At 42.1% G+C, this 15259-nt stretch overlaps 1 protein-coding gene across 3 annotated transcripts in view; it reads left to right on the top strand.

Moving 5' to 3' along the window:
- The window catches only part of LOC132896388 (uncharacterized), a 75782-nt gene that overhangs the window by 44419 nt on the left and 16104 nt on the right, over nt 1-15259 (top strand). For all 3 annotated transcript variants that reach the window (XM_060937173.1, XM_060937175.1, XM_060937174.1), the window contains one exon: nt 13003-13071. In XM_060937173.1, the coding sequence (XP_060793156.1) occupies nt 13003-13071 (69 nt within the window). The remainder of the gene's footprint in view (nt 1-13002; nt 13072-15259) is intronic.

Here is a 15259-nt window from a genome sequence, read left to right on the forward strand (position 1 = left end):
GCCCGACGCCATGATTACACGCTTCTCTCCTAGTGCAGTGGGTAGCGCTGACGTCACAGTCTTTTAAAAATGGCGACTCTTGTGCGGTTTAGCGTATAAAGTATTATATTTACAATTACCAAGATATTTCGTTGTTTTCTAGTATATAAATTTGATAGAATACTTAAGAATACGTTACTTTGTCACATCAGCAACTGTATATATTATATTTGGTACCCCTTTAATGGTGGAACCCAAAACTGGAAACGTTAAAATTCCGTTTCTGTTCGTAACGAACCAATAGGAAAAAAATTCTGGTTCAAAGCCCTGGTAAAGAGTGGCTATATCCTTCAAAACCAATCTGACCATTTTCCTCTGACCTCTCATCAACAAGGCGTTCCCCACCCCACCCCACCCACAGAACTGTTGCTCGCTCACTCACTCACTCAGTGATTTTTGTTTTCGGCACCATTCTGTGTAAACTCGAGAGACTGTTGTGTGTGAAAACCTCAGGAGATCAGCAGTTCAGGGCTCGAAATTAACTTTTTTTTCTTTGTGTCCCCCAGTGGTCCCGAATTCTGTGTTGTATTGTCCCGAATGGAAGCAATAGTGTCCCCATTTTTTTTCCTCTCTGAAATAACCAGTGGTTAATATTATCATATCAAGTTACTATTATATTTGTAACTATGCGATTTTGAACCCTTTATATCATTTTTACAATAAGTCACAAGACACAAGCGACACATGTCCTATACATCATCTACTTCAAAATTACAGTTATTGCATTTTCAGTTTATTAAACTTTGGCGATCTCACTGTATGAATAGATACCCGTTTATTTAAAGGGGCCAACTAGCTCATTCAGAAAATGTTTCAACTCCCTACATCTGCAGTACACTTTAGTTGAAAATAAGACCCCTTTTATGTTCATTTCATCTACTTGTACCTTGAATATCTGTTGGCACTTATAAGGCCAACTTATAATTTTCACCATTACCGTTATCCATAGCCCTGTGATGACCTGGCGACTTGTCCAGGGTGTACCCCGCCTTTCGCCCGTAGTCAGCTGGGATAGGCTCCAGCTTGCCTGCGACCCTGTAGAACAGGATAAAGCGGCTAGAGATGATGAGATGAGATGAGACCGTTATCTATTTTTATGAACTTTCCGTTATCCATTTTATGAACTTCCGCTGCCGAAACGTGGGTGCAAATGTTAGCAACATCAGCATAGTGGCAGGTCCGAGCCTAGTTGTGCTGCTGACTGACTAAACTTTCTGAACTAGAAAGACACCAAGAAAACTCACTTATTCTGTTGAACGGTATCTTCCGTCAATATCATCCACATCATTCCTGTTGTATTTTATAACGTGTCTAACAGTGTTCATTCAGTTCATTCAGTTGCTAGCGTTGCCTGCAGACCAGGCGATGACACTTTGGATCCTGAAGGTCCCGGAGACGTTATGTCTGGGCTTTCAGTTTCTTCCCCGCGGTCGGTCCGCTTCAACCACTTAAGCATTTTTGTTCTGGCAAGAGTCGGCGCAGCGTGTGCGGTAGCAATTCCATTCCAAGTCCATATAATGCGGACTCCGGCCGAAGATTCTAGAACAGAATGCGCTGCTCTGTAGCCTACGGATGCAGGTGCATCGAAAGTGTAACTACTATGTATTTTTCGCTGTTAACGTTTTAAAATCAAAATTGACAAATTAGGTGAATGTCTACGTATGTGTTACGGCTTTGTAAATAATATTAATGTAGAACTTTTTTTCTAGATCTATTTTTTTCCATTGTCCCAGATATGATAATTTTGTGTCCCGACGACATTTTTTATGGTCCCTGGGACGTCGGGACACCGTCCGTTTCGAGCGCTGCCACACGCAAGAAAAAAAACAGTCAGGCTACTCAACAACCAACCTGGCAGCAGCGAGCAAGCCCCAAACCATCCTAAATTATTATTATTATTATTAAATTGTAGAAGTCTGGGAGGCTTGCTCCTCATCCAGTTATCAACTTGGGGCCACTTTAGCATGTTTTAAATCTGAATTTCTTGCGTTTGCTTACCTCAAAGTGTCCGCAGATCATGCACAGACTTATCCATTATATCCACAGTTTTTTGCCAAGTCTCACACAGGTTTCTTTCAAGTCTACTGTTGGGCCAATAAATCATAAATAAAACAGCTCAGATTTGTTTCAGTCGTTTGCCACTCCACTTTATTCTCGTGGGTTCACATACCGCTGCCGTTATTTCCCCCTAATCACGAGTTTGTTGGTCTTCCAAAATGGCGCAGGGTCTGTTTACTTCCGGTTTCGGGTGACGTCAGTGAAAGGGGTCTATAGCGGATCATTTTGTAGTGCTGTCCAAAGGTATAATGACAATTATTACACCCTACAGTTGTGCTCATAAGTTTACATACCCTGGCAGAATCTATGATTCTTTGACCATTTTTCAGAGAATATGAATGATAACACAACACAAAAACATCTTTTCCACTCATGCTTAGTGGTTGGGTGAAACCATTTATTGTCAAGCGACTGTGTTTTCTCTTTTTAAATCATAATGACAACAGAAACTACCCAAATGACCCTGATCAAAAGTTCACATACCCTGGTGATTTTGGCCTGATAACGTCCACAGAAGTTGACGCAAATGGGTTTGAATGGCTACTAAAGGTACCGTAACATCCTCACCTGTGATCTGTTTGCTTGTAATCAGTGTGTGTGCATAAAAGCTGAGTGAGTTTCTGGGATCCAGACAGACAGTTGCATCTTTCATCCAGCCACTGACGTTTCTGGATTCTGAGTCATGGGGAAAGCAAAAGAACTGTCAACGGATCTACGGGAAAAGGTAGTTGAACTGTATAAAACAGGAAAGGGATACAAAAAGATATCCACGGAATTGATGATGCCAGTCAGCAGTGTTCAAACTGTGATTAACAAATGGAAAATCAGAGGCTCTGTTAAAACCAAGCGAATGCCACAAAGTATCTCGCCTACAATACGCCAAACAGCACAGAGACAAGCCTCAAAACTTCTGGAACAAGGTCATTTGGAGTGATGAGACCTAAATTGAACTTTTTGGCCACAACCATAAACGTTACATTTGGAGAGGTGTCAACAAGGCCTGTGATGAAAGGAGCACCATTCCGACTGTAAAGCACGGAGGTGGATCGCTGATGTTTTGGGGATGTGTGAGCTACAAAGGCACAGGAAACTTGGTCAAAGTTGAAGGAAAGATGAATGCAGCACGTTATCAGCAAATACTGGAGGCAAATTTGCACTCATCAGCCCGGAAGCTGCGCATGGGACGTACTTGGACATTCCAACATGACAACGATCCAAAACACAAGGTCAAGTCGACCTGGCATTGGCTACAGCAGAACAAAGTGAAGGTTCTGGAGTGGCCATCTCAGTCTCCTGACCTCAATATCATCGAGCCACTCTGGGGAGATCTCAAGCGCGCAGTTCATGCAAGACAGCCCAGGAATTTACAAGAACTGGAGGCTTTTTGCCAAGAAGAATGGGCAGCTGAGAAAATAAAGAGCCTCATCCACAACTACCACAAAAGACTTCAGGCTGTCATTGATGTTAGAGGGGGCAATACATGGTATTAAGAACTGGGGTATGTAAACTTTTGATCAGGGTCATTTGGATGTTTTTTTGTTGTCATTATGATTTAAAAATAGAAAACGCAGTTATCAATAAATGGCTTCACCCAACCACTAACCATGAGTGGGGAAAAAAGTTTTTGTGTTATCATTCATATTCTCTGAAAAAAGGCCAAGAAAGCAAAAATCCTGCCAGGGTATGTAAACTTGTAAGCACAACTGTATATAGCGCCCTCAAAGTGTCCCACAATGCATCATGAAAAGTAACGTACAACCGACAGTCGCTAACCAAGCAGTATACACGGTGTTTCAAAAAATGCATCATTCTGGGATATTTACATTTCAAATAATATAAATGTTTTTGTAACACCCTGTACACCATCATGCATTGCAGTTGCATTGAAAGAAAAATGGCGGACAACAGAATAAGTTACAGTACAGAGTGAGGAATTAATCAAAAGCCTCAAATTTGATTTAATAAAAGGCAGCGGCGAAGAAGAAAGTATTCACAGGCCTCAAAATTAACGGTGTCCCGATGGCCACTGGCCACTAAAATTTAGGCCGGGACAACTAAAAAAATCACTTTGGGACATTTTTGGGACAGTAGAAAAATAATCCACATCAGAACGTCAGCCTTTCATACGTTTGTCAGGCGCACGACCCGGCTTTCGGCTCCCAAAAAGCCCCCCGAATTTGATCTGTGCTCTGCAATTACGGCGCGCGTGGGAGCCAGAGACGCGCTGATTCGTGACCCCGCCCATCGCCTTTGATATGTATTCAGCACTATTACAGTGCGCGTGCAAATCACTTTCCCGCCAGTTCGCCAACATTCTATCCATGTAAACAACATTCAGCCAATCAAGGCTTCCAGCCAATCAAGGCATCCACCAAATATGGCAAACTGCAACTGTTTAATGTTCAGATATTTCCGGAATACGTTCGGTAAAACTCCCTAGCATGAATCCTCCCGAATCACGCTTTCCGGACGATCTTTGTAAAGAATCGTGAGCTTGGTGATGTTCGGGAGATCAGCTGACAATGCCAAATATGGTGAACCAGCAAAGCTCGGGAATGTACGGTGTAGTTCGAGCTACCTCGTGAGTTTCGGTAAACTTCACCAAGTTTCCCGCGAAATGACGAGTGGAATTGCCGAAAACAGAAATGTCAGTATGTTGGGTCATGGCGCAGAGGACAATTCTCACGTTTTTTTCCTCGCGGGACGTCCCAGCGTCGACGGGAGCGACAAGGACGGCCACAGTCACCGCTCCGACAACTTCAGTGACACCTGACAACGTTGTTCAGCCCGATTGTCGGCCTCCAGATCGTACAGATGAGGGGGGGTGCCGACGTAAGGAAGGGAGGGGGGCTTGGGGGCGATTACCGACGAAGGTCATTCGGGCGAGCGGCCAGTGAAGAAGTCCAAGACCTCACACGGAGTTAAAGCGCCTGAAACAGCCACAGTCACTGCTCCGACAACTTCAGTGACGTCTGACGTTCAGCCCGATTGCCGGCCTACAGATATGGGGGGCGCCGATGGAAGTGATGAAGGGGATTCGGGAACGATCATGGACAACAGCCTTTCGGGCAAGCGGCCAGCGAAGAAGTCTAAGTCCTTGGTATTTTTTTTCTTCCACTTCAGTATTATTGGCGCCAAATTAGTTTTTTCGTTCAACTTTAAAGTAAGGGAAATTCCATTAGTGTATAAATTTTTCATAAATTTAGTACCGACGATAAGGCCTTATTCTTGTTTGACATTCAATCTGATTTCAATAAACTGTTCCTGGCTGTAACGACCAAGGTTATTTTATTTTATTTATATTATTTTCCTGAAAACCAGGTTGGGACAGTCCATCCTCGCTTTGGGACAGTTGGAATTTATTTTTAGGACAGTTCTGGGACAATAGGGGAAAAAAGTTAATTTCGAGGCCTGATTCAGCCTTGATTGAAAAGCACTGAAAGATGCATCAGACACGACGTCCTGTGTGTTTTATTAATGTGGGAAATACGCTCGACATAATCTGGATTTATCACAAAAATGCATGCATGTATTTTATTATTTTGAAAACCCACCAGCCGACTGATCGAGCACGTTTTAATTGTGCGACAGTAATGATGTAAATGATGGTGCGGCGGCGTAGTGTCCCAAAGTGTTTTTCCGTTTTATCGATGAGCTTACTATGTAGTCCTCTATATAGTAATTCCCTAGGTAGGGAGGAGTGAATGAGTGAGTGATATTTAGACACAAGGTCAGACTTTTAATAGTAGTCGAAGAATACCTGGAAGACGTACATCCGTTGTATGAAACCCCATAATTAAGCTGGAGTTTAACCGAATAACTGAACAATTATTCCCTCGGGGAAAATGGAAAGAAAATAGCCGTGTCCAAATTCATCAGGAATTGTTTGAATCATATTGGACATAGATTATTGAGTTCGCCGATGACCCAGCCATCGTTGGGTGCATCAGTGACGACAGAGAGGAGGAGTATAGGAACCTGGTGAGGGACTTTGCTGTGTGGTGCAACAGGAACCATCTGCAGCTTGACACCTCGAAGACCAAGGAGCTGGTCATTGACTTTGGGAGGTCCAGACCAAGGTCACGACCAGTTCTGATCGAGGGAGTCGAGGTGGAGGCTGTGGATTCCTCCAAGTACCTCGGGCTGTGGCTGGACAGCAAGCTGGACTGGACTTGCAACACCAACCACTTATACAGGAAGGGACAGAGCAGGCTATACTTCCTTAGGAGGCTGTGGTCCTTTAACATCTGCAGGAAACTCCTGTGGATGTTCTATCAGTCTGTGGTCGCCAGTGTCCTGTTTTACACCATGGTGTGCTGGGGGGGGGGCAGCACATCCAGGCTGGACAAACTGATCAGGCGGGCCGGCTCTGTGGTTGGCATGAAGCTGGACTCTCTGGTGACGGTGTCAGAGAAGTCGTCTATGGACAAACTATTGAACATCATGGACGATGCCAGTCACTCTCTGCACACTGTCATCAGCAACCAGAGAAGCCTGTACAGTGACAGAATGCTCCTTCCCAAGTGCAGGACGAACAGACTCAAAAACTCCTTTGTCCCTCACGCCATCAGACTGTACACCTCCTCTCTGGGGGGGAGGAGGGAGAACAGGAGGACAGAGGATGGGAAGGAGCAGTAGCCTAGCCTGACAAGAAGTAGTACTGGACAATGTGCAATATAAAGTGCAATATCTCTCCTGCTGGCCCCCCCCCCCCCATCTTATTCTTTTTATATTTGTATATGTAGTCGTCGACTTTACGACCGTCTGGTTATGACTGGCAAGTGTTTCCCAGCTGAGCTAGCTGAGCGTATGACAGTTTCCGCCCCAGCTCCCGGCAGCGCCTCTCACCGCGTACGACAGTTTCCGCCCCAGCTCCTGGTTTATGAAACGAGCAAATCCTCCCGCCAGCCCGAGCGCTGCAACAGCTGATGATGACGTAGACGACCCACAGCCAAGCACCAGTGATGCCAGCGGTCACTAAATTTTGTGTTTTGCTATGTTTTACATTTGTATTTTGGTATGTTATAAACTAAAATGTTTTCTATTTTTCACACCTGTATTTCGTATTTTGTTTTGCACATATTAAACGAATTGTGCTGTACGCAGTGTAGTACGCAGTGTTTGACTTAAACCAACTAATGAGCCAAGGTAATGAAATAAATGTTGATAAAATAAGACTTTAGGATGATTACAATCTCATTACACATCACAATATACTTGCGTTCATTTAGCATAGGCCGACTTACGACCAGATCGGTTTACGACCGGTCAGTCGTAACCAAACGCAGTCGTAAGTCGACGACTACCTGTATTTAATTTATCTAGAAGTTTTTTCTCTATTTTCTATTCTCTGTTTATCCTGTAATGATGCTGCTGGAATCTTAATTTCCCTGAGGAAACCCTCCCAAAGGGATCAATAAATTTCTGTCTAGTCTAATCTAATCTAATTCCTTTGAACTTGATTCAAAGGAACTTCTGTTCTGGTCACTGAGCCGATTCTTTCTGCTCCCAAGCGATTCATTCTTTTATTTCTCCTAAACAGGGGAATTTGCGATACATGCGCGGACATTTTTATATCTGTGATTGGTTTATATCTTCTCCACCAAGCTGTGAATCAACTATCAGCATTTTCTGCATCTGCAGAAAAGAAAATGACCAAAAAACCCCCAGAGACCTCGAATCGAGCCGAGCATGTGAGTCGACTCTGAACTCGGAGTCGGTTCAAAGACTCGCTCACGAACGACACATTTGTATTAGTATAACCAAAACGTAAAAGTTCACCATATTCTCGTCTTGAATATGGATGAGCTAAAAATTATTACCGCTGAAGTTTCAAAGCCGAAGCCAGTTCAGTATTTATCTAAAAAGCTGTACGATGCGTTTCGGAGTAAAACTCGAGTCAGTGTCGGAACTGCGTTTGACCGATGGAGAGCTCTGAAAGAAGACCGAGGCCTCAAAACTGACGCCCAGCTCGCCAGGTTTCTCCTGGATAGGTAAATTATGCGGCGAAAAACACTTCTGTAATAATTATACAGCATTTTGAGGGAAAAGACTCGTATTAGCGAGTCTTGGTTTCCACAGGAGTAGCGGATGCTGCTAATCGGTTGCTAATTTGGCTGTGTTGTTGGCTAGGCTAGCTCGCTTGCTAGCTAGCTACTTAGCATAGCAAAGAGACAAGATAAATAACAAGCGAGTTATTACCTGTAAATAATATATATGCGTAAGTATTTATGTATAGATATTACCCAACACTGGCGCTTGGTTGCTCACAAAAGATGTGTTTTGGATGCTAAAAGTCTTGGCTTGTTGCTAGCCGGCTAGTTGAGTCAGAGGTAAAGTGCGTTATCTGTTGGGGTGCCAAAACTTTTGTTTTGGCCCACAGGTGCCTTTTGTAAATGGGTCTGTCTCAGAAACTGGGTACTGTGGGGATCCCCCAGTCAATAAACTATACGGTTTTGAATGGTGATGTTGGTTTTAATTTGAAATAAAACGATGAAAGAAATAATATAGATTAAATCTTTGATGTGAATATTCAGAATTTGGCAAAATTTGTGGAAAAATGGCGGCTTGATCAGGGACATGATAAATGGTCGACTACATCGCATTCCCTTAAAAAGGTTGTAGTCGACTGAAAAGTCTACAGTTATCACTAATTGTATTTTAAGTTGTGACTTTATCCACCTAAGGATTGGTGCGCTCACAGAATAATCATAACCGGAATAAAACATCATGCAAAATATTTGATCACCGTCGTAACTCCGTTTTCCACATACCCAAAACCAATACGATCGTGTGCTTTGATCTAAACGGAAAGCCTCAGGGTCAAGGTCATGACCTCACCAAAAGTAGTAACTTAAAAATCACTACGCCATATAAACATTTAGTTATAAATCTGCGATTTTGTTTTTTAAAACGAAAGCTGAAAGTTAGGTATAGAATATTTTTCTGACAGAATATGTTACGATGGTAGCTGGTCTTGTATGAATTTCTGAGCTATAAAATGAGTCGTGGTCTTTTTTTTACCGTAGCGTGTTATTTGTGTGCGGGGAAGGACACACATTAACAATTTGCATGTGTAAAATGGAATCCTTCATTATGCTTTCTTTTATAATCTGAAAATGCTCTCTTATGCAGGGATGAGAATTTTCCGCGGATCCACGGAATTCCGAGTTTTTCCCGCTGAAAATGTCATTTTTGTGAAACGTGTAAATCCGTTGAGAAAATTTCGGGGGGTAGGGGTCGGCGCGAGGCGAGGCCAGGGTTCCCGCGGGTCCTTAAAAAGTTTTAAATACAACTTTCGGTTTTCAAGGCCGAAAAACGTCTTAAATTGTTTGGAATGACTGGAATTTTCGAAAGGGAGGTATTAAATTTAATACTGGACCGAATGAGTGAAATGTCTCCATCTGGTTTGGGGTATTATTTTTTTTTAACTGTAATTTTAAAAGTGACCAGCGTACCTTTTGGGGGCAGCATTGGTTCTGTGCGTCTTCTGTGCATTCCGTAGATCAAGAACTAACGTTAGGAGGCTACTGGAGGAAGTGTGGTGTGGTGTGGTGGTTGTGAAGAGTGAGAGATGCGCAGGTAGCTTACGTGGGCGCTAGAAAGCGTTGATAATTATGGGAAGATGTCTGTTTAACGACAAGTGGTTGGGGGATGACAAATACCCCCAAAATAAGGAGAAGAATCGTTTGCGATAAGCGCTGGATCGCACAAATGTGTTTAAAGACGGTACCGCAGCGCTGGGGACACGGCAAACTGGGAAACTGGCTTTTCATGGACACGAGGCGCATGTGTGTGTTAAGGTCAAGCACTCCGGAGTGAAACGCAGGGGGGTTCGCGCATGCACACAAGTCAGGTGGAAAATGGGGCTTATAGGACATAATAATGATTAGCATCATTTTTTTTTACATAATTAACATTTGTTTATTGTACCAAGTTTAATATAAATATATAAACAACCTTTATTTCAAAACTCAGTTAAAAAGAACTCCAGAAAATACAATAATTCTAAATATAGTACAGTATAAATAATTTGTACAAAAAGTTTTTAGTTTTATTACTTATCGTCTACAACAGTGTTTTTAATATAATAAGAATAATATTAACCACTAATAATAATTACTAGTAATAGTAATTATTATTGATTATTAATCATTACTACTTATGAATTAGTGATTAATAAGTACTAGGGATTATTAAATGTTATAAAAGTAAGTTTATGAACATTTTAAACCATCATTGAATTTGAAAACATATATATCAGGGATGAGAATTTTCCGCCGATTGGCGGATTTCCGACTTTGTCAGACCAAAATGATCGTTTTTGAGATCGATGTAAATCCGTTGAGAAATATTTTTTATTTGGGGGGGGTGTATGATTAACGATCTGTGGTCACCTTATAACGCAGACATCCCAAGTCTCCCGGAAGTTCCGGGAGTCTCCTGCATATTGATAGAAGCGAGCAAGAGCGTGCGCGCGCAACATTAAGGTCTGCATCACTCATCTTAGAATGTGCGCGCGTGAGGGAGACTGTGTGCAGTGTTGCCAGATACTGCTGACGTTTTCCAGCCCAAAATATGTTCAAAACCCGCCAAAATGCACTTAAAACCACCCAATCTGGCAACACTGCCTGTTCATGTAGCGCATGCCAGACAAAGAGCATTTTGATTGGGTTACTCAGCAAAATAAGCCAATCAGCTTTCAGTGTGGGCAGGCTTTTATCTCTTTTCTCAAGGACCGGAGTTTTCAGTTGAGTCAGTGCAGCCTACAGGATCGGCATGGCAGAGAGAGCGAGCGCGCCCCAAAAAATATACATCAATTACATGTCATATATAAGTGTGTATCTTTTATAAATGGGGTTAGCTTATCTAATGTAGCATGTTGGGGAGAATCATAGTATCATATCTATATTTCTGATAAAATTTTAAGTATGATAGCATGTATAACTCTCCTACTTATTTCATAGGGGGACGGTTGGAATTGCTCGCATGTGCCACGCGGGAGCGTCTGCCCAAATTTTTTAGGCCGAGATGAACTTATAGTTTTTGATTTAAAAAAAATTTCCAATATGTAATGCCCATTGTACATCCCTGTTCTTTAATTCAAAATCACCATCTTGGTCTTCAAATTGACCGTATGGTATCTGTATTACATCACACAACATCCTGTCCAGATAAATCCTAGTTAGTCCACACAGCAGTTGAAAGGGAAGTGATGAGTGATGTTGAATGTTGCCTGCTTAATATGCAAGACCTCCTGCTACCATGATAACATCAGAAGAAAGCTTAAGAGAATTATATGATTGAGCTTTTTTCTGGTTTGCACTTCATTGTAAAGGATTAGAGTATTCAAAGACATGAATAGCAAAAATGCAGAAATATAATACTGTAGAGCTCGTTTATATTAAAAGGTGCATTGATTTTTTGAAATCATCAAATGTGAATTGATTAAAAACAAGTCTCTTGTACCATATTAATCATTTTCACATGGGAGTCCAACAAGAAGGGGAATTTCTTTCCAAATACATTGCAACTTTTTGCTGATAAAATTAATGGTTTTGGGGTAAAAAAAAAAAAAAAAAGCCAAAAATCATTAGCCCCATGGGCCCCGCCCTGGTTTTTTCAGACTTTTAAAATATTTTTCATTCTCATCCCTAAAATATATAAAAAAGTGTGTGTTTTTATATATATATAAAATGTGTGTGTGGGAAAGTTGGCAGACATTTCAGAGTTTTTTTTAAATGTTCCATTCTCATCCCTGCTTATGGAATACGCTACTCAGATATTTGCAAACTTTGTTTCTGTAACATTCAATCAGTGTAGGAAATTCATGGAAAATATCAGCCAGACCACAGGGCGCCCCAATTTCAACTATAATCCGCATAATATCGCATAATTTAATATGCAGCTCTACACACCTTACAGTAGATAGTTTTGTTTGTTGTCATCGGATACCAGCCAGTCAAACTCTTGCTTCCGACTGTCCACAACGGTTCTCCTTCTCTTATCTTTATCATATTTTTGTTGTGCTTTCTTTCTCGCTTCTTCAGTTTGTTTTCGTTTTTGAGAGGTCTTTGGTTCAGCTGGTTTTATCCCTAGATAGTCATACAACATTTTCAGATATTTGGAACAATTAACAATCAATTTTATGTGATATTTTGACAAAACTCATGTGGTAGGACGCTGGTTTTCAAAGTCACAGACATAGATGTGACTTGGGGTGGATTTCAATGAGCTGTGTGTATCGAACTCTCTGATTGGCTTAACCTCCGAAGCAACAGCCAGCCAGAGTGCTCGTTTCATTTCTAAGCGAAAACATTATGGCCGCGCCCGCGTCGGTAAACAAACCAACAGAATCTAGTGAAAATGTCTTGAAAAGTCCTTCAATATGATGAAATATCGAGAGAACAATGAACCCCCTCAAAGAGGAACCGCCCGTGGGGCTGGCAACTTATAAATTCATTCCGCCCTTGCTGCAAACTGACCGCGACGGGCGGGCACCCATTTCCTACACTGATTTAATTTTGTGCTGGAAAATGCACGTTTGGAACTCTGAAATGTTTTTGTAATGTAGAAGTCATAAAATGGAAATCTCTAACCAAGTTTGTATGGGGAAAAAACTTGCACAGTACTGTGTGTATCTAAAGTCACCATCGCTTGATGGAGGAGTTTGTGGTTGTAGATGACCTCGTTTTGGAGGTAGTCTTTGGCACCTGACTGTCGCACGAGTTGCAGTCTGCAACCTTGCCACTAGGTGACACTAAATTCTCTGTAGTGCACCTTTAAACTTTGCTCGGTTCTGGTCAGGAATTGATTTCTTTTCCAGGATATTTGTCTGTAAATGGCGTCTTCCGGTTTATTTTTTTCACGTCAGTATAATAATGTCTTTTTTTTTTTTTTCCATAGCTATGAAGGCACTTCGCAGACAAGAGGTCGTGAGAGGCTTCCTGCAACAGCCCAAGAGCTTTCTCTTCGGTGAGTAGTATTCACTCATGCCGTGAAACGGAAATTCAAACGCATCTTACTTCTACAGTGAGATATTCCGTCTTTAGCTCAGTGAGGTATATTTTGTGGGCGGGGCTTCAGCTTTATTCTTTAGGATTTGATTGGCGTCTTGAGGAAATGCTGCACTCACAGCAACCAGGAATTCTGAATTTTTCCAACTCGGAAACAACTCCTTCCCACATTAGAGTTCACATAAACGCTTGTCTGAATTTCGGTCTCTCTCTCTCTCCATTTAAAAAAAAAAAAACTGCCTTCTGTTGCGGTCTTTTGAAAACGTTTAAGAGCTGTTTGGTTTTTAACGTGGACGTGATGCGTCTCTGTTCACAGAACCACAAATGAGAAAAAGAGTGAAATTCTTCCAGAAAGCGAATGAATGATTTAAGGATCACGGAGTATTTAGCAAATTAAAATAAACGAGAGCTCGAAAGACAGCTGAAAAGCTTTAAGGTTTAAACTTAAACCCTGAACTCGCGCTGTGTTGAAGAGACGTCACGGAGAAGTCGAAAAACTCCAACTTTACGAGTTGGAGAGACGTTGAAATGCATCTTTTTGAATGGGAAGTTTGCAGTTCCCACTTGGTCATGGCGATTAAAAGTTTATGCCCCCTACACCAGGATCTCAACCCGTTATCGCCGATTTGTTTTTTTTAGCTAACTGGCCGTAGGTGATGGCTCACCTATTGCCATCACGCGGCGTCTGTCTGTCCGCAATTCACAAAAATCGCTAGTCTTCCCTGAGTATTCAGTGGGTTTTGAATCGGATTGTTTTGTTTGGAAGATCAAGTTGTTCCAGTTCATGAAGAACAGCTGAGCTAATTATAAACGAGTCTGGTTTCTCATGGTACGGCAATGTGAGCACTGACGCTCTGGTTTTATTTGTCCTCAAGCTGTTCGCCCCAAAGCGTGGCCCGTGAAAGTGCTGTCGGCGGGCCACAAGAGATCATTTACAGTCGATGAATCATAATGGATAACTGCATAAAACAGCAGGTGTTGTTATAAATATGTACTCGTGCATACAGGGCATGTTAGGGCACAGGTTCCATTTCTATATAATGCAGAGAACCTCTCTGTGCCTCAGCTCTGTAGGACTCCCCCCTCCCGGAACTGTGGTGTCTCCGGTTTAACCAAAGAAATAGTTTCCTTACAGCAGGAAGGTTAATTTGCTCATGCGCTTGTAACTGACGGAGTAACGCACTCCGATCTGAGCATGATGCAAATTTGTGCATTATTTTTGTATAACTGCACAGTCTGAAACGTGGTGTTCCACTTGTATCGCAGCAATTTGCCAATGTTGAATTTATTAACGAAAGGCACGGCTCACGTTTTAAGTTTATTTGTTCGAGTTAACGCCGTGGAACATTTGCGAGAGAGGTTGTTTCATGTTCTCACCCGTTTCCCTCACCAACCTCTGCGTCTCTGACGACACTCCTCCTGTAAATGAAATGCTCTCAAACAAAAATGTCACCGCATTACAGGTTATATGTTACAAATTCGCAATGCAAATCTGTTAATTGTTGATCTTGGATTATGTGGAGTGTCTGTCTGTTGCTATAGAAACGGCACCAAGAGCATTATCATGTTTCAGCAGGGCTGCTATCCTGTTCTGTCCGTGCTCTTATACACATGGTAGCCACTGGGTCTTAAGTCTTAAATTTAATATTCCAAAATTAAGGCCTTAAAAAGTCTTAAATTGCTTTACCCAAGTCTTAATTTTTTTAAACAAAGGTCTTAAATTTACTCGTACTATTCTACGATGTGAAAACGTGGGTTTTGCGTAACATCAGTGAATTTCTTGGAGTATGCGCAAAGAAAGAAACAATATTGATACATTTTCGTGCCGGCGCAATCGTCGGAGTCTGTGGTGGAAAGGAGACTCTGCGAATCGTAGCATGGGGAAGTGTCGTTTTAATTAGCAGTGGCTTTCAGATGAAAGATATCGTGATTGGGTGAGGGAGGTTCCTGGAAGTGACGTTGAAGCAAGATGCTGTGTTTGTCGAAAGGCCTTCAAGTTGTCCACTATAGGTCATTTCGCTTTAGAGTCTCACATGAAGAGCTCAAAGCACATTGCATCTGCTCTCCACCGCCACCAGCCCATCGCTCAGTTCTGCACGGTTCAATCTCCGAATGCACCTGGAGTTGGCACGAGCACCACTGTCGAA

Source organism: Neoarius graeffei, chromosome 13 (genome assembly GCF_027579695.1).
Source record: "Neoarius graeffei isolate fNeoGra1 chromosome 13, fNeoGra1.pri, whole genome shotgun sequence".
NCBI classification, from domain to species: domain Eukaryota; kingdom Metazoa; phylum Chordata; class Actinopteri; order Siluriformes; family Ariidae; genus Neoarius; species Neoarius graeffei.